At 58.3% G+C, this 20613-nt stretch overlaps 2 protein-coding genes across 3 annotated transcripts in view; one reads left to right on the plus strand and one right to left on the minus strand.

The window, feature by feature from the left end:
• Window positions 1-11384, minus strand: part of SH2D3C (SH2 domain containing 3C) — a 29497-nt gene extending 18113 nt beyond the window's left edge. Inside the window, exons 1-3 of one of the 2 annotated variants that reach the window (XM_010570984.1) lie at window positions 11321-11384; window positions 8521-9172; window positions 3812-3851 (exon numbers count right to left, since the gene is read on the minus strand). In XM_010570984.1, the coding sequence (XP_010569286.1) occupies window positions 3812-3851; window positions 8521-9172; window positions 11321-11360 (732 nt within the window). In that variant the 5' untranslated portion in view covers window positions 11361-11384. Of the gene's footprint in view, window positions 1-3811; window positions 3852-7318; window positions 7431-8520; window positions 9173-11320 lie in introns of those variants that run through there. The other variant, XM_010570983.1, reaches the window with a different exon arrangement.
• A 1278-nt stretch (window positions 11385-12662) lies between these two features.
• Window positions 12663-20094, plus strand: CDK9 (cyclin-dependent kinase 9). The gene is made up of 7 exons (XM_010570986.1): window positions 12663-12785; window positions 13339-13420; window positions 14286-14376; window positions 16327-16493; window positions 16689-16860; window positions 16939-17087; window positions 18319-20094. The coding sequence occupies exons 1-7, from the start codon at window positions 12694-12696 to the stop codon at window positions 18682-18684; spliced, it is 1119 nt and encodes a 372-aa protein (XP_010569288.1). The 5' UTR covers window positions 12663-12693; the 3' UTR covers window positions 18685-20094.
• The last annotated feature ends 519 nt before the right edge of the window (window positions 20095-20613 follow it).

Here is a 20613-nt window from a genome sequence, read left to right on the forward strand (position 1 = left end):
GCACCCCTGAGGGGAACCGGCACCCATGAGGAGAACCAGCTCCTCTGAGGGGACCTGGCACCCCTGAGGGGAACCAGCACCCATGAGGAGAACCTGCTCCTCTGAGGGGATCAGGCACCCCTGAGGGGAACTGGCACCCCTGAAGGGAACCAGCAACCCCGACTGCCTGCTCCCTGAGAGAAACTGGTTCCTCTGAGGGAACCCAGCTCCTCAGAGGGGAACCGGCACCCGTGAGAGGATCAGGCACCCTGAGGGGAAGCAGCAACCCCGGCTGCCTGTGCCCTGAGAGAAACTGGCTCTTGTGAGGGGATCAGGCACTGCTGAGGGGACCCAGCACCCTTTATCTCCCCATCCCAAATCCATCTGCTCTCCCCAGCAACGCACACGAGTCAGGGACAGCCTCGTACCCTCTCGCCCACTCCCCGTCTTCCTTCACCCCCGCCCTGGTGACGCCTTTTGGGGGGAGACACCGGTGCCTGCCTCACACGGCAGGGAGCCAGCTGCCTGCTTCCCGCGTAGGCCGTCTCCGAGTTGCGTTTAATTAAGGCTCCACTTCGGTTTAATTAAGGCCACAGTTTCACGTATGGGATGTGCGAGGCAGCGCTGATGAATCAAAGATTGCTCCAGCCCTGACTCTCAAAAAAAAAACCCCAAACCCAAATCCCTTCCTGAACCCACTGCTGGCACCCTGCCCTGTGCACAGGAATGGGCAGGGGCTCTCCCAGCACCCGGCCGTGAGCTCTGCACCTGCTTGCCCGTACCCAGCTGGTCTCCCTCCAGGTCTGTCCCGCACCAGCATGGCCTGGATTTGGCCATGCTTTGGTAACAGGGGGCTTTACATTCCCATCTACAAAGTGCGTCCTGGCCTAAAGACCCCTGTGCCTCCCAGCACACCCCTGCCCAAGGAGATGCTGTGAGCTCAGAGACGTATTCCTGCTGCCACCAACTGTAGAACCCTGCAGCTTCCCCGCTAATTAATTCAAACAAGCCCCTCACATCCCCGGGCAGGGAGGCAGCAGCCAGGGCTGATGAGATACAGGTCCCCCGAGCGGCTCCTCCACACAGAACAAAGAGAGCTCAGAGGCACTCGCTGGGCCCGTGCTCTGCCCCTGGTTTTGCCAGGGAGAAAGGAGACAGGAGAGCAGCATGGGTTTGTAGCAGGACAGGGCTGAGGCGTGGGGGGCAGCACGCAGCCTGCGGGCAGGGAACATGGGGTGGTGGGTGGGCACGGATCCCATGGGTGCCTGCAGCCCTGCCAGGATGGGAAGGGAGCATGGGCTCTCCTCCTCTCCTCTTGCATGGGGCTGAGGGACAGAGCAGATGGCAGCACACAGGGAGATGCTGCTCCAAAAGGATCCGACGGTGAATCATCCTCCTGCCAAGGCTTCTCCCCAGTGACGGGCTCCGTGGTTTCCCTCTGAGGCTCTCGCCGAGGGAGTGAGTGGGAGCCTCATGGGCCGATACCCCCAGCTGTGCCCGTGCTGTCCCTCCACAGGGGGAAGCTGAAAACCTCTGACTGAGCTTTCAGAGACGCACGACAGCTTTACCGGCTGCTGCTCTCCCAAAGGGTAACGCTGTTCTGCAGCTCCGTCACCTGTGCAAGGGCCAAAGCTAGGCTGGCTGGGAGGTTAGCAAAAGGAGCTGGGCTTGCGGATCCCCCAGGCAGCTTGGAAACACCAACCCTTAGGCTATTATTAAAGAACGTTAATTACCAAGTGCTTATTGATCCTGGCTTTCCGACCCTCCTTAGCTCCTGGTTGCACTTCTAATCATGGCAGGCTTGGTGATGGGAGAGCTGGCCCTGGCCAGTTTGTGGCTGAAGCTCAAGGGCTGATGTTTGGCAGTTCTTTGGTGCACGTCTGGACACAGACCTGCCTGTGAGCCATTGCTCATGAGGACTTTGCAGCGCATCCTCTCCCTCCTCCTGACTCTCTCCTTCACCAGCTATTTTCTTCCTGTCTTTCCTCTGCTTGCCCCTGCAGTGGTGTTTCCCCTCTGCTCATTTCCCTCCTGGCCGCAAAGCCAGGACCTATTCCAGTGGCGGGTCCCAGCCCCGACCCACCTTGTTCCCAAGAGATCCCAGGCACAGCAGCCAGCAGCCACCTTTCCACTCTGCATCCTGCAGGCCCTGGGGCCGAACACTGCTGGGTGCTGAGCACCCTGCAGCTGCACGGGCTCCCAGCCAGGCACAGTGCCTGCAATCAGCTGGAGTGCCCCCATCATCCCGGTCACTCACAATCCAGATAATTACTTATTTGACTAAAATAGCTGCTGTCACTGCAGCCATCAGTTGCTTCTGTGACCAAAGGGAAGTGGTGTATAAATCACAGTCCATGGGCTGTGTCTGGACACCACGGTGATGGGTGAGAAATAAAGGCCAGATAGCTCGGGTCTGGGATCTGCCTGGAGAGTAGACAATTCTCCTAGCTCACCAAAAAGAACTCGATCCCAAAGGCAAAGCCATACCTATTGTTCCACACCTGTGTTGTTTCAGTCTACTAACTCATGAGCCATAAAATGTGCCCGTCTCTGGGTCCACACACTGACAGTGCAAGGAAAAACACCCCAAACCATCCAGCTCTGCCCCTCACCACCTCCTTGTCCTTGCAGGACTTGCCTGCGTGAGCCCGAGCTTTCCTGTGCATCCCAGGGTGCCCCATGACAGGGCTCTACCCTACAAAGCCCAGTCAGAGCCTCGACGCTCCCATCAGGGTCTTGTTGCTCTGGCACATGTCCCACTTCCAGCCCTGTGAGCTCCCGCTCTGCCAGTCCCACATAGCTAAAGGAAGAGGAGAGGAGGGACATCCGACCCGGGGGATCACTCTGTTACAGGTCAAAAAGCTGCATCCGACCCCACTGCCCAGAGGCTGCTGGTTGCCAGACCCGGCATGCAGGGTCCTCGTTAGCCCCAAGGCTGGACCTGGAGGGGGCTGACCCCCATTAGGAGGAGCAGATGAGCTCAGGGTTCAGCCAGCTCTCTCCTGAGCCTGCCGGTTGGTGCCACCACAGGCGGTTCCCACATTTCCATGTCTAGCTACAGTCACCATCAAGAGTCCCAAGTCCAAAAGACAAAGGTTCAGGGCTCTGTACTAACGACGCCACCCAAGCCGGGCATTTCAAGTCACTTCTCAACAACCATGTCTGCCCAGCGGCATCACATCCCCATCCGGCAACCAGTCAGGAGGCTCCAACCCTTCTCAGACAAACTCTCCAAAGACCATTGCATGGTTTTCAGTGCTCAATCCCCAAACCACACAGCATCCCTGCCACCGTTCCTCTGTGCCTGCCTGGTTCCCAACGTGCCAGCAGCCTCCTGCAAAAGGGCCCGCTCTCCTCTGGAGCCAGGCGCCTCGCTAATGAATTTCTGGCCAGACATGAAGAGTCCTCAGGAATGTTAATAGTTTGCTGGAGGATAAGCAAGAGATTTGGAGAGATTTACACCAACTTTCATGTGACAGCTACGAAGTGTCTCAAACCCTTCCGTTTCTTTATGTGGGGGCGGAGGCAGGAGGCTGCCCCTGCATCTGTGGCATTCGCAAGTGACAGGGAACACGAAAAGCAGGCAGCTCCTGTGGGAGCAGCACTGGGGGGACCACGTAGGGCTTGTGTCTCCTCTGTCCCCCCTGGCCTCGCTGTTTCTGGCAGAGAATTTCTTCCATGGCCAAACAGAGAGCCCAGAGGAGGTGGTGGGGTGTTGGGTGCAGAGCTGAGCACCCTGCTGGTGTAGGACCTGGCCAGCCCCGGGGCCACCATCCCCCCTCCACCGCTGGCACCCAGCCGGGGCAGGCTGTGATCACGCTCAGCATCTTACCTTCACATATTCGCTGCCAGACTCCAGGCCATCATGGTGGCTAGAAGGAAGGGGAAAAATAAAAATAGATAAGTAAAGGGCAGTAAGTCATGACAGTCTGGTCAAAGGCAGTGGTGGCACACCCAGGGGGAGTGGGGGTCTGTGCCCCTTGCCTTGCCATGGGGCCAAGAGCACAGCCACAGTTTTGGGAGAGGTTCCCAGGGCCCCAGGACTGTTCCTGCCTGCTCCGTGCCCACTCTTGGCACAGGGCTTAGCCTCCCTAATGCGATCAGGGAAGAATGAGGCCTTTTTAGAGGATCTCTCCCCAAATCGGCTTGGGAGCGTGTGAGCTGAGCTGGGGAGACCCAGCGGCCAGGCTGGGGTCCCCACAGGTCATGGTGCTGGGGGGTGCATGCCAAGGTGGGGGTCCCTGTGCCCTGTTCCCTGGCAGAGCGGTGTTCCCAGTAGGCAGCTGCTGGGACACACCAACCAGACAAGCATTTCTGACTGTTTCTCTATGGCCTCATGCAACCCTGCAGAAATCAAACTTCCACTGAAGCCAGGGGTGAACTGCGATGTCCTGGCTGAGACTGCAAGATTTGCCCTCCCAGCATACAGGCTATAGAAACTCCCATTGTCCTTGGTGACATGTTCACTCTTAGCCCTACTGACAACCAACCCAACAATCCTGAGATGCAGCTGATCTGGCAGCTTCTTTGCCATCATTTCATGGGGGATGCAGATGGCCCCTGCTCTTTCCTGAGTGTGTAGCAATGCTGCTACTGCTTTTTTGTGCTCTTGTAGGTCAAGGTATGTGTCTGTATGGATGAGTCCAAGGGGAACGACAGTGAGTTCAAAGGGAGAGAGGCTGTAACAGCCTGAGCTGGGATGCACTATTCTGACGTCTCACCTTCCAGAATAAAATACAAAAATCCAGACTTCTTTAACCAGAACCCAGTACCTGTTGCCTCCCCAGTGCCAAGCTTCAGCATGGATATCCCACTGCATGCCGAGGTCGCCTGCCTGAGCACAGGGCGGCAGCAAAGGCCCTGGGATGGGAGGCTGCCAGCACCAGGGCAGGCAGCTGCAACTAAGGAATAACCAAATCTGAGGGCGTCACAGACTTGGGATGTCCCTTCCTCACCAGGAGCCGCCTCGCTCCACCTAGTGCCTACAGTCACAGCCGGACCCCTGCTTCATACTGGGAGCTGCTGGGGGTCCTGCACACAAACCCCTCCTGGGAGCCGCACCGGTGGCATCCCTGGGGAGCCAAATTCCTCCTCTGTGGGCTCCCTCCAGGTTGGAGATGGTGCCTGGTGGCTCAGAAATCAGTCAACCAAAAGGAAGCAGGGATGGCAGAGGTGACCGCTGCCAGATGTTGCCCCACTGGACATCCCACATGGCATTACAGTGTGTCCTGCCAGGATCAGCATGAGCCCCTCAGGGTGTCCAGCCCTGCAGCAGGCAACCCCCACTCCTCCAAGCCCACACTGCTGAAACTGCATCCCCCGCGGTCCAGCTTGGAAGGGGAAAAGGGGCTGGAAGTCAAGCCCACACTTTTTGGGGGTGAAAAAAATAGAGGAGCATTTGGGAGAGGGGAGGGACACAGACTCCCCCGGGCAGCTGTGGGCTGCCTGCCTGCCGCCGTGCTGCCTCTCCAGCCTGTTTGCCTTTCACACGGCCGCAGAGAGCTGCCTGGTGCTGCGAGAGCCGTGAGAAAAACCGGCAGCAGGACGGGGGGCCTCTGGGCAGGAAATCGGGAGCATGGGAGCAGCTGGGAGACGGTGCGAGGGCCCGGGCAGGGGAGGCCCCCGTGCCGGGGAAGGGCAGCAGCTGGGGCTGGGGAGGGGCTGGGCACCGCAGCCCCCCTGGTTCTGCACATTCCTGGAGGAAACAGCATTTTTGGGGGCAGCCGAGCGCCTGGGAGAAATTCCAGGGCTGCCTTTGGAGCGCGGCCGTGGCTGAGCCGCTGGGACCCAGCGGCACTAGGGAGTGGGGTTTCGGCAGGGTAGCTGCTCCTTTTGGGCTCGGGAAGGCATCACGGTGACTTGCAAACATGCCAAGCTCTGGGCTGGATGCTGGGGAGAGGCCAGGGTGATCGTGTGGGTCCAGCCCCAGTTTGGAGCCCAGGCTCTGCTCGTCTTCGCACACTGGTGCAGGCTGTGCCCCAGGGGAACCAAGTTGGGGCACCTCGTGCCTCAGTTTCCCCCTCTGCAGAGCTGCCTCCTTCGAGGTTTTGGCTGGCAGTGCTGCCAGAGGGGTCTGCCGGCAGCTGTGGGCAGCGCCCTGCCTGTGCCCCACGCGAAGCGGCATTTCCCGTGCCTCACGCACGGCCGCGCGCAGAGGGAAGTCGAGTCACGTCCGCTCTACGACCTGCCTGCGGGTCATCTCCCGTTAGTCACCGTGTCCCTGCCCAAGTCACGGCCACTGCCTCACTCTGAGCAGCTCCACAGGCTGGGTGCTGCTCCCTGTCCCACAGCAGTGCAATTCCCCCCCCTTGAGGGTTTGATCCTGCAGGGAGCATCCCTGGCAAAGCCCTCCCGTGCATGGGCATCCTCAGCCCATCCTGCCTCGGGGTCTGTCCTCACCAGGGATGCTCCAGGGGGGGCAAGCGAAAATGTGCCCCAGGGCCATGCTTGTGTTCCACCCCCCATGCCGCTTTTAGTCCCTCTGCATGGGTGCGCCCTGTGCTGGGCAGCTGGCCCTGGTCCCTGCCATGGCCTAGCGGGAACAGACTGTCCCCATCCCCAGGGATGTGCCTGCGCAGGAGGAAGGGCTGGGGCGCGGCACTATCCCGGTCCTGCTTCCGCCAGCCCGCCCGCCCCACAGCAGGGCCCGGCCGTGGGGACAGCTCTGGCAGATGGCTGCTCCCCAAGCCGGGGGCTGTGGCAGGGGCTCCAAGTAGAGAGTGGAGGGGCAGAAATGCCCCTGATGCCAAATCCTGCTCTGGTCGCTCTTGTGCCTCAGTTTCCCTGGCAAACAGCATGGCAACGCCCATCACCAGGGCAGCCCCAGATGATGCAAAAGAGCATTTCACCCTCAATTTTTGGGGACCCAAGTCCCCACTCCCCAGAGCCAAGACACCCAGCTGACCCACACACATTCCCCTGCTGCTTGGCTCCCAGCTGCGCTGGCCTGGGACCTAAGTCATTTCTGGGGGACAGAGGGTCTGGGCGAGCCCCGTGCACCCTCTGCAGGGACCCTCTGCCACTGCTGGGGTTCTGTGCTCACCAGAGGACGTGGCAATGCCACCGGCCCCGAGCCCCCGAGCCTCCAGACCCTCAAGCCAGCCACAGCCCCTGAGCTTCTCTGCCCTGGCGCTGGGTCTGATTGAGGTTTCGGCAGCCACAGCCGATATGCTTGCTCTTTCCATGAGCAAATTCTGCCACGGGCCCGGGGCCTTGGCGGCCGAGCACTGCGTCGAGGCTTTGTGCCTGCCCCAAGCAAAGCCCCTTCCCATCCTCTCCCTCCCCATCCCTTCCGCCGTGCTGGGGTGCGAGGGGTGGCTGGGGGGCCGGGACCCCTTACCTGCCCTGTCCCAGGATGGGAAACCTCCTGCCCACTGCTGTCATCGGCCCTGCGTGATTCAGCAAGCACCTCTGCTCCGGGACGGGGAGAAACTCTCCCAGGCGCTCTCCCGCCTTGCACTGAGCGTTGGGACTTTGGGGCGCGCAAGGCGGTGGCAGACCCTCCTCCTTCCCGTCCCAGCCCTCCTCCGGCCCTCCCTTCACGCCCGGCAGGAATGTGTGGCCGGCACAGCCTGACTCCCACTGCCGGCACGAATTCCTCCTCCTCATCCTGCTCCTGGGGCCACCCGGACTTCCCAACTGCTCAGTACCGAGGCGAGGACACCCCATACCAGGGGCGGCACGGGGGGAGCAGAGGCATCAGGGGCCACCCAAGTGGAGAGAGAGGAGAGCTGGGCCAGGGAAGGGGTGGTACGATGGGACCTTGTTTTGGGGAGAAATTTGGAGTCGGCGCCTCCACCCATGTCCCCAGTCCCATGCACACTGCTGGGCTGGGGATGCATTTGGCCTCTTGTGCCCAGATGCCCAGGCGATGGGCAGGCGCTTAAAAATCCCTCTTGTTAATTCTGAGGTCAAACCCCCCAAAAAATCCAACCCTTATCTGAAAGGGCTGAGCCCCCAAATTCGGCCGGGGGGGGGGGGTGCCTGGAGGGGGTGGGGTGGTGGTGTTGTGCCCAGAGTGGGGGGTTTGTGCCCAGAGTGTGGGATTTACTGGCAGTTGATGGAAATGGGGACGGGATGGCTGGTTTTGGGAATTGCCCCTCTACCTTGAGAGAGGCAGTGCTGCTCGGGGAGGGGGAGAAGGATGGAGGAGGTGGAAAAGAGGAGAGCGAGAGGTGGAGGGGGCCGGGACAGTGCAGGTCTGAGCTCTCTGCAGCACGTCCCGGCGCTGGAATGGAGCCGCCGGCAGGACAAAGGGATGCCGGGGCTGAGCAGGGCCACGAGATGTTTCCACCCCATCCGGAAACGGGAGGGAGCAGAAATCCCACAGGAAACCTCGCTCCCATGGAGCCACTGACCTGGCCATGGTATGGAGCGCTCCAGCCATGCTGTCCTGCCGGCCAGGTGCATCCCACTGGCACTGTGGGTGATGGGGTGGGGGGCACTGCAGGGACCCCGCTGTGTCCCAGCCCCCTCCCCTTGCCCTGGGGGGACAGAACAGGGGTCCCAGCAGAAGGCAGAGGAAACTCAATGGGGCCATACCTGTCTGGGGAGCTCTCACTGGGGTGCTCTTGCCCCTTTTCCAGCAGATCCCCATTGGTGGTCTTTGCTCCCACTGCTGTGTCAGGGCTCAGGGTTTGGCTGGGTTTTGCAGCCAGGCTGGAGGTCAGTGTGTCTGTCCTGGGGCAGGAGATGTTCCCCGCGGGTTCCTGGTCTGTCCTGGCCATCGCTGGCCCTGGGGTGTCCACAGGCTGAGCCACTTCCTCCTCCTGCTCTGCTTGCCCAGCAGCTGAGGGTAAGTCCGTGCCCGGGTCAGCGGTGCCAGACATCTTGGAGGACTCAGGATTGGGGAGCGGGGCTGTCCGGGGGGTTTTGTCACTGGGGATCCCTTTCTCCCGGCAGCTCTGGCTACTCTTGGCTTTGCCAAGGCTCTTCCCTGCCTTGCCCAGGTTCAGCCTGGGCATGGTGCCCATGTGGCTGTACATGTCTGACGATCGGGCATAGGGGCCGGGGCTCTTCGGCATGGTGTTTAGATCATCCTGGGTGCCATCGAAGGGCTCCTCCAGGAAGCCATGAGGAGGAGGGACACCCGGCCCCAGGCTCTCGGGAGAGCTGGGGGCCACAGACACGCGCCGGAGGGTGAAGGAGCGGGGGATGCTGCTCAGGCTCCCGAAGCCTTTGAACTTGAAAAATTCTGGCAAGGAGAGAGAGAAGTGTGGGGTTACTGCTGGCACAGTGTTATGGTGGGGGGTCCTGGGGCCCCTGGTCCCAGTTTGGGGTGGACATGGGGCACTGTGCTGCAGTGTTAGCCCTGCTACACCCAGCATCTCCAGTCCCAGCTCGGCATGATGTCTCTGTGGCCTGGGGTGTATGGGAGGCTGCTTGGGGCATCTCTGCTGGGACCCTGGGAGGTCTGTCCCGGTCCCTTGGAGAGCAAACGTCCCCTGTGCCCTGGCAAATCTAGCGGCTGCATTTCCCCACTGCAGTCGTAGGGGTGGAGGAAGAAACACCTGGCCCTGGTGAGCAGGCAATGCCAGAAATTATTTCAAATCTCTTCCTCCTGCCCTCCGCCTCCCTGCTTTCCCCAGGAGACTCTGGGCAGGGCTGGCAGCTGTGCCCAGCCCCGTAGCCTCAGGGCGGCCCTGTGGGCCGTACCCCTTGCCCTCTCCGGGATGAAAGCATGGGACACACCGCATGTCCCCAGGGGATGGGGGTCCTGGCCATGTGTGATGTGCCCACCTGTGCACATCCATTGCCAGCACAGTGGAGCAGGAACCAAGCATCAGCGCGGGACTCGGCGGCACTTGCGTGGCAGCATCGGCTGCGGGCAGGAGATAACTTCTCCGCTTCCTCGGCCGAGCGCTCAGCCCCTCACAGCCTCCCTGCAGCTCCCAGCTGCCACCTGCAAGCGCTGAGCGCAAAGTGTTCACCGGAGAAGTATTTATAACCCTGGCGGGCGGCTTTGCATTTCACACCTCGGCCTCAGCTCTGCGTGCTGCTGTGGTGCAACCCCAGGCCAGTGCTGGTGCTAGCATGAGAATGGTGGCACGCAGGGCGAAGCAGGCTGCGGCTGCAGCTCTGCAGGGCAGCTTTTTACTGCTGGAGCGCGGGTATTCTGGGTCCCTCTGGGGGTTTTGCAATGTTTACCCTGCTGCGGGGCTCTGCAGAGCCTCTTCCCCTCCGGGCACAGCAAATTTGCTAAGGCAGGAAGCAGCACGCTGTGGCAGTGCTGTGCGAGGAGCTGGGTGTTCGGGGGGCTGCTCGGCTGTTGGACTCCCACCTCCTGCCACCATCCATGGGCTCTACAAGGCATCCCCACAGCCGGACGGGGCAAAGGGCCATGTAAGGGGCTGCAGCAGCCCAAAAGCCCTTCTACGCGGCAAAACCCTTGTGACCCGGACATTGTTAAAGGCAAAACTGCTTCGGGTTATACATCCCCTCAGGGTCCGAGCGTCCTCCACTCCCAACTGGGTGGGAAAGGCAACACCGGGGACTTTCCCCATCTTCTGGCTCTCCACCACAAAGGAAAATCCCAGCTGGGATGGGGCTGTGGGTTTTGCCAGTGGAGGGGTCCCTGGGGAATGGAGGGATTGGCCCCCCTCCGGCACCGGCATCGCGGCAGGAATGCAGAGAGCAGCAGCAAAGGCTGACTTCTGTGCAGCCCAGCGCTGGGAAGCGGGGTGAAGGCCACTGCAGCCGCCTCCCGGGGCTCTGGGGGAAACCCGAGGTCTGTGAGAAAGAGCAGAGCTCACTCCCGGTGGGTACCACGCACTTCCTCTGAGAGCAGCCGGTGGGAATCTGCTCCCAGGCTCCCACCCTGGCTTCTCCGTGTCACCCCCATCCCTGTGCTGTGAGAGCACCCTGGGGCGGGGGGCCTGGCCACCCCCAGACCCCGGCACTGGCTTGCACCCCCAGCCGAGCACCTTGAAGGATGTGATTTGGGGAGTGAAGACCCCCAAACCCTCTTGTGCATCCCCCTGGGCACATCCTGGCACCCAGTGCAAGGCTGGGCTGCAGCAGACTGGTCCCAGTCCCAGCACCCGGCTCTCAAGTCAACAGCACCCGGGCTCTCCCCCAGCTCTAGGGATGGAAACCCACCAAGCCCCGAGCCCCAACAAGCTTCCTAACAAGAACAGAGCCTGTCTTGGCTCCAAATGTCCCTGGGTGGGGGTGTCCCGGGTAGCATGTGAGCACACACCACACTCACACTCACATTCACAGTCACACACCCACACTCACACTCACATTCACACTCACACTCACTGTCATGCATCCCCCCTCCTGGCCAGGCTGTCCAGGTGAGCATCCCATCACCTGCCCACCACGTCCCACGACCACTTACTGAACTTCTTGAAGCCCCCTCGTTTCTGGCCCTCAGCCATGGCTGCGCTGGTCAGAGGCCGCGGGGACCGAGAGGGACAAGTTTATAACTGTGAAGCCCTTCCCTGCCCGCTCCTCCCTTCCTGCCCCCCCGCCCCCACAGTCGCTCATCACTTGCTTGCGTTTCCTCCCCAGTGCTGTCATCTGCTGCCGGCCCCGCTCCTGTCCCTGCCTGCCCTCCTGCTATCCCCACAGTCCTCATAGTCCCTGTGTCTGCTCGCACCAACCTGGCTGCTCGGGGCCACCTCTGGGGCCCTGGTTCAGGGTTGTCCAGTGGATGTGGACACCCAAAAAACCCTGGGTGCCAGCCCTAGAGGAGGCTGCCAGCCCTATGGAGGAGGGTGCCAGCCCTAGAGGAGAGTGCCAGCCCTACGGAGGAGGGTCCCAGCCCTGCAGACAGGGACCCGCCATGCACATTTGAGGCTCAGCCCCTGCCCTCATCGGGCTCCGTGGGGTGACAGCTGGATGGCATCACTGCCAGTGGGGGCCCCCTGCCACCAGCTGTTCTCTCATGCTGGGGGACCTTGGGGTGCCCCATTGGAGTGTCTCCATGCAGGACAAGGTGGCCTGGGCCTGGCAGGGATCTGGTGTCTGTATTGTCCCCCATTCCCGGGGAGCACCTGGTGGTTCCCGTGGCCAGGATGCCAGCAGCCATCTTTGCTGCTGCTCTGGCCTTGGCTTCCTGTGCGCCCTGCTTTGGGGACCAGTTTCAAACAACCCCAAACCAAGCTGTTCGTTCTGCACCCGAACACGGGTGTTGCCGGGGGGGGATGGTGTCCCCAGCTGGGAATGTTTCTGCCAGTGGGGCAGGAATGCAGGGTGTCCCTGGGACCAGGTCCTGGTGTCCTGCCCTGGCCATGGGGTCCCCTCACCACAGTCCCCGGGTGCAGGCACAGTGCAGAGCCAGGGAGCAGAAATGCTGTTAAATCCCTGATGGGCGTAAGCATGCAGGGGACATGGTGACATGCTTTAGGGCCACCAGCACCAGGGGCTGCTCGGTGGGCTGGGCCGTGTGGAGGGATGTGGGTGATAGTGGGGTGCAGGGAGCTGCTTCCTTGAGGATGCTGCGGCACGGACGCGGACATGGACACGCTCTGGGGTGGCTGACGGCGGGGCGAGGGGCCAGCCGCGGCAGCGGGAGGGCTGCTGGCGGCAGCGGCAAGAACAGCCCAGCCGAGCACCCCGAGAGAGTGACGAGCGGTGACAACATGGCCGCCGCCGTCGCTGGACTACAAGTCCCAGGAGGCCTCGCGGGGCGGCGGCGCGTGACGGAAGGGGCGGGGCACGTGACGGAATAGGAGTGTCGCGGTGCTGTAGCAACGGTCGGCGGCCGGCATGGCCAAGCAGTACGACATGGTGGAGTGTCCTTTCTGTGATGAGGTCTCCAAGTACGAGAAGCTCGCCAAGATCGGGCAGGGCACCTTCGGGTGAGCGCCCCACCGGCCCCGGTCCGACCCGCGCTCGGCTCCGGCCCTCCCCAGCCCTCCCCGGCCCACTCCGGCCTACCCCGCCCTCGGGCCTGCTGCCCGGGCCCGGCCTCCTCAGCCCCGCGGCTCGCCCGCCCCAGGCCCGGGTGCCCCTTGCTTGGGTGTCCTTTCCCCAGTCACCCCTCTGGCCCCAGGGAACCAGCCTGGCCCCTGAGCCCTCTTTTTCCCACCCTTAGGCCCTGCTCTGTCCCGGACTCTGGCAGAGCAGAGTTTTCTCTGGAGACGGTCGGGGCAGGGACCAGCAACTTTCCCCAAAAGGTGCAACTTTGCCCAAAATCCTTGTGGAACTGTGGGAGCTCTGGGGTCTGGGTTGGCTCAGCCAGTCCTGAGGGCGTTTAGTCTAAAGGGGATGTGGCTGGGTCAAATGGTGGCTCAGCACAGAGCTGGCTGTATGGAGTTCTCATGTGTCTTGTTTGGGCTTGTTCCTGGTCAGGAGCATCTGGTTCCTTCCTTCTTCCTTGTGCTGCTCACAGATTTGTTTCTGGTGTTATAGGGAAGTTTTCAAAGCCAAACATCGTCAGACAGGCAAGAAAGTAGCACTGAAGAAAGTGTTGATGGAAAATGAGAAGGAGGGGGTAAGTGTGGGAGCATGGCTGGGCTGAGTTTGGGAAGGCCTGGACTGGGAGGTTCATAGGTGAAAGTTAATCTTTGGGATGGCAGAGATGTGTTTTCACTGTGTTCTTTAACAGTATTTACTGCTATAACGTGCCAGACCTTGAACCTGTAAGGGTGTGGACAGGATCCCAGCTCCGTGGCTTTTTTCCTCTCCTACTGATACTGTGATAATGTTGGGTCTTGTGGATGCCCTGCCAAGGTGTACAGCCTGTTATCACCTTCTTGGCTGCAAAGGCAGGTGGCAGCAGTGTGTAGCAGTAGCTGTGTGGTGCCTGGGCTGCACAGCACAGCTGCTGGGAAGTGGCTGCTGCCCACGTATTCCTCCTCCTGTGCAAAACCCTGTCAGCCCTGGCGCAGGGCTCCACACGGGCTGGTATTTGTGGAAGAACTGGGTAGTGTGTGAAAGGCACAGGCTCAAGGGTGTGCAGAGATGGGGCAAGCTGGGGAGAGAGCTCTTAAACAGCACGGGCAGCAGCTAGGGAGTTTGTTCTGCAGCTCAAGCTGGGCTGTACCACGTCCTGTTATGAACATGCGAGGTGAGGGGAGGAGGGATGGGTTTCTGTGTGCCCATCTCAGCACCACGCAAACACTTCCGTTTTGTGGCACGATCTCCCTCACCAATGGTGGCCTGATGGTGAATAAATTTTGACAATCCCGGTGTTGGTGTTTTATTTTAAAGCTCTGATTACCCTTCAGTGATTTGTCGCAGTGCTGCTCGAGCAGGTCCTATGCCAAGCTGCTGTGGTCACATCTCTCCTGTTCTCTAGGCAAGGGTGGCCTGGTCTCCTGCACCCCTAATCCCTGTCCTCTCTTTCTTCTTTCCAGTTCCCCATCACAGCCTTGCGAGAGATTAAAATCCTCCAGCTGCTCAAACATGAAAACGTGGTGAACCTCATAGAAATCTGCAGGACCAAAGGTAGCTTGTGGGGGCCTCTCTTGTGCGGGCTGTTGCCTTTTTTTCAGCCCTCCTTCGCTGCTGAGCAGGCTGGTGGTTTGCGCTGGGGGTGGGGTCCTCTAGCTGAACACAGGCCTCTGTTCCTGCCTGTGATGTGGCATGACAGTACACTCACCTTGGAAAACAGTTTCTAAGTGAGTTAGAATGTTGCTGCAGGTTGGCTGGAAAAAGCTGTTGTTAGTCCTGCTAGGATATGCCTGTGCCGTGGTGGTGAATGCTGCCCGTCTTGGAAAACTCCCGTCTGAGAGGCTTTAAATAAACCAGTGCTGGAGAGACTTTGAAGCAGAGGGTTCTCAGCCCAGAGCTGGTTTCATGGCTGTGCACAGTTGGTTCCCTGTCAGGAGCTGGAGCTGTCTCTCTCGGTTGGCTTATGACAGTTCATGGCAGCTCTGAGCTGATGACACAGCTCCAGCTGGAGACTCGCTCAGCATCTCTTTCTGCGGATGACAGTAACTGCTCATGCTGTGAGGGCAGGGACTCCACACAGGGCAGTTCTGAGCTGCTCCTCCACCTCCTCACTTCCACCACACGGCTCCACTGCGTGACTGGCATGCTCAGTGCACCTGGCCTGGCTCCGTTTCCAGTGAAATTACTTTAAAACACGTGCCAGTTTTTATATATCATTCTCTTATATGGATTTGTACTGGAAAAATACTTTTGAAAGTGGCAGCTGATGTTAAAAGCTGCTATTCTCAAGACAGTAATTTCAGTTAAATAAAAACGAAAGTGGCAGGTATCTGGTGATGATGTTTTTAAAAAAGTCTGGTCACTGAACTGGTAGAAATCCCTGGCCTGGGACCAGGAACTTGAAGTTACTCCAGTACTCCACAGTGTGTAGATTATTGTCTGAACAGGTACAAATAGAAACACTGACAAGTTAATTTTTAAATCATTGTGCGATTAAATGAGTTGTAATGATTGGGTGTCGGGCATACCTAAGGTAAATATTTTTGTAGACACATCAGTTTTTTGTGTTTTGTTTGAATTCCAGTTTTCATCCAAATCTACCTTGACCTCAGTTTCCAGTAAAGTAGAAACGTTGCATTTGCTGTTCTGAAAATGTAAGCTTTTCTCTTTTTACCTATGAAGGGTGTGGTAGGGGCTGTATCTGTGTAAGGAACTGCAAACCTGACCTAGCAGGCACCCTTCTGGCTGGCAGAGGAGAGTGGAGTGTTTCTATGGCGGTTGAGCTTAACCCTCATTTTCCAGTTGGAGTTGCTGATCAGCAGGTTTTGCTGATTACAGCTGATGAAAATTAGCCTTTGTTTTTAATAATGTTTTGCATGTGTGCTCTAGGAACAAGATTGAAATCGATTGCTTCATTTGAGGTTTCCTGTTATTGACTTTTGGACAATTTTTTGACAAATGGAGTTGGAGTTTTAAATTACTTTAATTGAGATCAGTCCGTTTTCATAGATGCTGTTTGAAGTTGCAGAAAGCCTCACTTTCTAGTGTTACATTAGATGGATTTTCTCTGTTTCTGCATTTTTCCTGGGGCTGTCTTTGCGGGTGCCTGCTCTATCACTGATGCAATCAGTGATAGTGCTTGGCTGGCAGCTAGCGGTATGTACACCTACCAGCCACAGCTTGCAAGGAGGAAACCCCACAGCCGTTATGCACATGGAACAACACAAAATGAAGCTTTCAAAGATTTTCATGCCCTTTCCTTGCCTGATGACATTCACTACTCTGATTCTCATCCCTTGTTCTTCCCTTGCTAGCTGTGCTGTCTTAGTGCCTCTTTACGAAGGATCTTGAGGCCTGCAGGCTGTCTCTGGTTCTCTGTGTTCCTGTGCCCTGAGGTTTTGTCTAGTGAGCACTGTATGAGCAGCAGGGTGGCTGGAGGTCTGGAGGAGCTGTGACGGAGTTAAGGGTCCCTCGCTGACAGTCCTTCCTTGCCTCTCCCTGTAGCCTCTCCCTACAACCGCTGCAAGGGCAGTATCTACCTTGTGTTTGACTTCTGCGAGCACGACCTGGCTGGCCTTCTCAGCAATGCTCACGTCAAGTTCACGCTCTCGGAGATCAAGAAAGTTATGCAGATGCTATTGAATGGACTTTACTACATCCACAGGAACAAGGTAATGGGCCAGATCCATGCTGTGTCCTGAGGTCACCCTGCTCTCTGTAGCTTTCCAAGGAGCGGGTGTCTTAGTGCAGGCTGGAGGGAAGACCTTCCTTGTTCTCCACCTCCGGAGTATGAGTACCCCACTGGTACCAGGGATGCAAGGAGGGTGCCTTAATGGCTTAATCTTTTGATGTCTGTCCTTGTACAGATCTTGCATCGAGACATGAAAGCTGCGAATGTCCTGATCACGCGGGATGGAGTCCTGAAGCTTGCAGACTTCGGGCTGGCTCGAGCTTTCAGCCTGGCTAAGAACAGCCAGCCAAACCGCTACACCAACCGGGTGGTGACTCTGTGGTATCGGCCACCAGAGCTGCTCCTAGGTAGGAGGTGAATGGGCTCTGCCGGCTTCTCTGCCCTTCTCCTTCTCCTGGGTGACTAACAACGGCATCTCCGTTTAGGGGAGCGGGACTATGGTCCCCCCATTGACCTGTGGGGCGGAGGCTGCATCATGGCAGAGATGTGGACCCGCAGCCCCATCATGCAGGGGAACACAGAGCAGCACCAGCTCACCCTCATCAGCCAGCTCTGTGGATCCATCACACCGGAGGTGAGGGCAAGAGTGTGGGCAAGCTGTGGAGGGCAGGAGAGAGGTGTGAAGCGGTGCTGTGGGCAGGGACCAGGACGGAGCACTCCTGGGCCTCTTCCCTGCCCTGTGCGATAGCTGCTGCACCTTCCTGGCACTGGAGTGTGCCTGCTGCTGGCAGGGAGGCTGAGGAAGCTCCTGCAAATGCTATTTGCCTCCTGGGAGCCAAGTGCACAGTGGGATGCTGCACTTTCCTTGCTGCTCTGTGTAAACTACAGCTGTGATGTTACTTGTGCTCAACCTCCTAAGGAGAAGAGGGTGAACTTGGCCTCCCAGACCTCTTTCGGGAGGGCTGAGTCGTGTCCTTGTTTTTGAGCGCAGAGGGGATGCTGGCAGCTCCGAATGTGAAAGAACAGAACATTACATGTAGGAATCTGTTCTAGCCTGTGTTTGGGGGTTGTCTCTCATAAACACCCTCTGAATTTCTGCTTAAAAGAAGGGTGAGGTTTTTTTATTTTGTGTTGAGAGGTTTGTCTCGGGTGCTTTGCACTGATCACCTTGAAAAGCTGCTTTAATTCTGGCTTGTGATTTGTGGCATCGACTCAGCCCTGGTGTGAGCACTCGGCCCTTTCTCAGCTCCTTATTTAATGGCAGCTTGTCCTGCCCTCTTGTGGGTGATCTAGCTGAGGGATCTCTTCTCCAGGGCTGTAATCTGGTGGGGTGTGTTGTGCAGGCAGCTGCAGAGGCCTGACGCTTCTGTTACATATATTATGTATACATTGAAAGTGCTTTCTTTTATATGTAGATACCTGCTGTGGTCTCTCCCAGATCAGGGTTGAGGTAAGCACTGGTGATTGCAGCAGGCTTTGCTTTCTAAGGATAAAAGGTGCCACATACATCCAGGTGGTTGTTTAGCAATAAGTTTTGTCATTTTACATTTCTGGATGTTTTAGCTGGCCCAAGCTGTGCTCTCTAGTAGCTCTTGTGGGAGAACCAGAGATCCTGGAGCATCTTGGGTGCCATTCCCACACCAGGAAGACTCTGTCTTGACTTGTCCATGTGTCTCCAGGCTTTAGTGCACCTTTTAGTGCCTCCTTCATGCTGTGGGAACAAGGCCTGCCAGCTTGGTGGTTATTAAATAGTATTGTTCTCTCGGCAGACCTCACCTTGGTTTCCCTGAGGGTGTTTGCATCAAAAATGGCTTGTTCTGTTCATAATTATTTCCTCCCAACCCCCCTTTCCTGCCCCTTTCCAGGTTTGGCCAAATGTGGATAAATATGAGCTGTACCAGAAGCTGGATCTCCCCAAGGGCCAGAAGCGCAAGGTGAAGGATCGCCTGAAAGCCTACGTCAAAGACCCCTATGCACTCGACCTCATTGACAAGCTGCTGGTGCTGGATCCCGCTCAGCGGATTGACAGCGACGATGCGCTGAACCATGACTTCTTCTGGTCAGACCCCATGCCCTCGGACCTCAAAAACATGCTGTCCACCCACAACCAGTCCATGTTCGAGTACCTGGCCCCACCACGCAGGAGGGGTGGGCACATGCCCCAGCAGCCAGCAAACCAGGGCAGGAACCCGGCTGCAACCAACCAGACTGAATTTGACAGAGTGTTTTGAGCAGGGGCTTCCCCAGCGGGGTCCCGGCTGGGCTACTCTGCAGGTTGCATTGAGCGGGGATGTCCTGGTGGGGTCGTTCTGTCTGGGAAGGGACTTTCTTCAAGGAGAAGTGTCTGCTGGCTTTAACCGAGCTCTGCCGTCCTCTCTTCTCACGCAGCAGCTCAGCCACTGTGAAGCTGCATGACTGGGAAGGTGATGCCTGCAAGCCTGGGGTTGTTTCTCTGCAGCTTTGGCACAGAGCCTGTGTTCCCCCTGCAACAGTCTGTATTGGTTACGTTAATCTTGTGGATCGATTGTTATGGACCTGGTGATGGAGAAAGTGGCTCTGTCGGTGCTGGGGCTCTTGGCGAGCGGTGCTGTGACCAGCAGGACTGGGAGTACCTGCCCTGGACCAAACTGGGCCCTGCTGGGATATGTTGCAGCTCTCTCGGTTGGTCATAGCTGCTGCACGGCGTGTCCTTTGCTGAAGTGTTGACGTAGGACAAGGCAGGCGCTTCTGAGCAATGCAGAGGTGTCCTGGGGAAGGCAGAGTCGCTCTAGACAGCATGACTAACTCACACTGGCTCTAGCCTAGAAAGGGGCAAACCAGAGGGGCGGCTGGCAGAGCTGGTTGCTCCATACAGTCAGGATTTACAGTGGGAATCGTTGATCTCTGTAACAGCACGCGGTGTCCACGCTTTCTTCATGCAAACTGCAATTGGGAGTCGTGTCAGACACACCCGGCCTGCTGCATGCTTTCCCTGTAGTGCTGGCTGTGGCAGGAGTTTGGATGGGGAAGGGAAGTTGTGAGTGCTCGCCTCAGCCTGGGGCGAGACCTGCCGTCCCGCTGTCTGCAGGGATTTCACGATGGCCTGGCAGCGTTTGGAACACTGTGCTGGGAGAAGGGTGACTCTTTAAACACTCGCGTGTCTGCTTCTCTGCCCTGGAGCTCTTTGCATGAGTCTAGAGCAAGACCGCTGCCTTCCCTGGGTACAGTGACCAGCTGGAGCTTGTCCGGACCAACTTGTACAGAGAGAGTGCTCCTTCACAGCCTGCTGTAGTGGAACCGCTCACTGAACACTTTGTCTTCCATGGCTGTCAGCTGCAGCTGGCCGTTTTCTCAGTGAGCCCCATGGATCCCAAGACTTTCAAAAAAATAACACGTACGACATGCAGCAGGTGATAACCTTTGGCATTTGATAGGTTGTCCATTAACTAGACTAATGCAAAAGCCACGTCGGTAGCTTAAGGTGTCAGGAGGAAGCAGTGGTGAGCAGGGCTGTTCTCAGGACAAAAAGTGAGGATGATAAAGGACATGTACAAGGTAAATCTCTCTTGATGTGGGGTTCTGAAACAGTGTCTGGTTAGGGGGACTTGGTTTCTTTGGAAAAAATGAAGTTGGTTGCAAGCAATAAGCCAGATCACTTCTGCTGGTTGTGAATAAACACAATCCTGTCCCAAATGACTTGTTTTAACCTTGTGTCACTCTTTTGCCTAAAGGGAGAAAGCAGCTGGAGTGCTGTAAGACAGCACCTCTGTCATCCCTGAGGACAGGTGCCCAGGGTTGGGTTCGGACATCGCAACTCCCCCCCCCCGGTGCTCCCCTCCTGGGGGGGGTGCCCACCCCTGCGCTGTTAACGGGCAGGAGGGCCAGCGCAATTAGCGCTGCAGCGGATTAACACAGCAGCACGAGCAGAGGGTGAGGGGGATGCTGCCTGGCTGGGGGCCGGAGAGCTGAGGCGGGGGGGGGGCCCTGCACCTACCAGAGCAGCCCCTTATGCCCTGGTGTCGTGCTGCGGGGGCCGGAGCCGCCGAGCTGAGTCCTGGCTCGGCCGTGCCGAGGAACCTCAAGCCGGGGTGGGCTTGCTGGCTCCGGCGGAGGAGGAAGGGTCCACGCCCGCTCGCCCTCCCTCCTCCTTCGCTGCCCCTCGCAAAGATGGCGCCCCCCTC

Source organism: Haliaeetus leucocephalus, unplaced genomic scaffold (assembly GCF_000737465.1).
Source record: "Haliaeetus leucocephalus isolate CR32 unplaced genomic scaffold, Haliaeetus_leucocephalus-4.0 Scaffold306, whole genome shotgun sequence".
Classification (NCBI taxonomy): domain Eukaryota; kingdom Metazoa; phylum Chordata; class Aves; order Accipitriformes; family Accipitridae; genus Haliaeetus; species Haliaeetus leucocephalus.

Excerpts from the sequence above, each read along its gene's own strand:
- CDK9 (XM_010570986.1), top strand. The coding sequence starts at position 12,694 with ATGGCCAAGCAGTACGACATGGTGGAGTGTCCTTTCTGTGATGAGGTC. Across the intron at positions 13,421-14,285 it reads TGGAAAATGAGAAGGAGGGG|TTCCCCATCACAGCCTTGCG; the intron begins GTAAGTGTGGGA and ends TCTTCTTTCCAG. Across the intron at positions 14,377-16,326 it reads AGAAATCTGCAGGACCAAAG|CCTCTCCCTACAACCGCTGC; the intron begins GTAGCTTGTGGG and ends CTCTCCCTGTAG.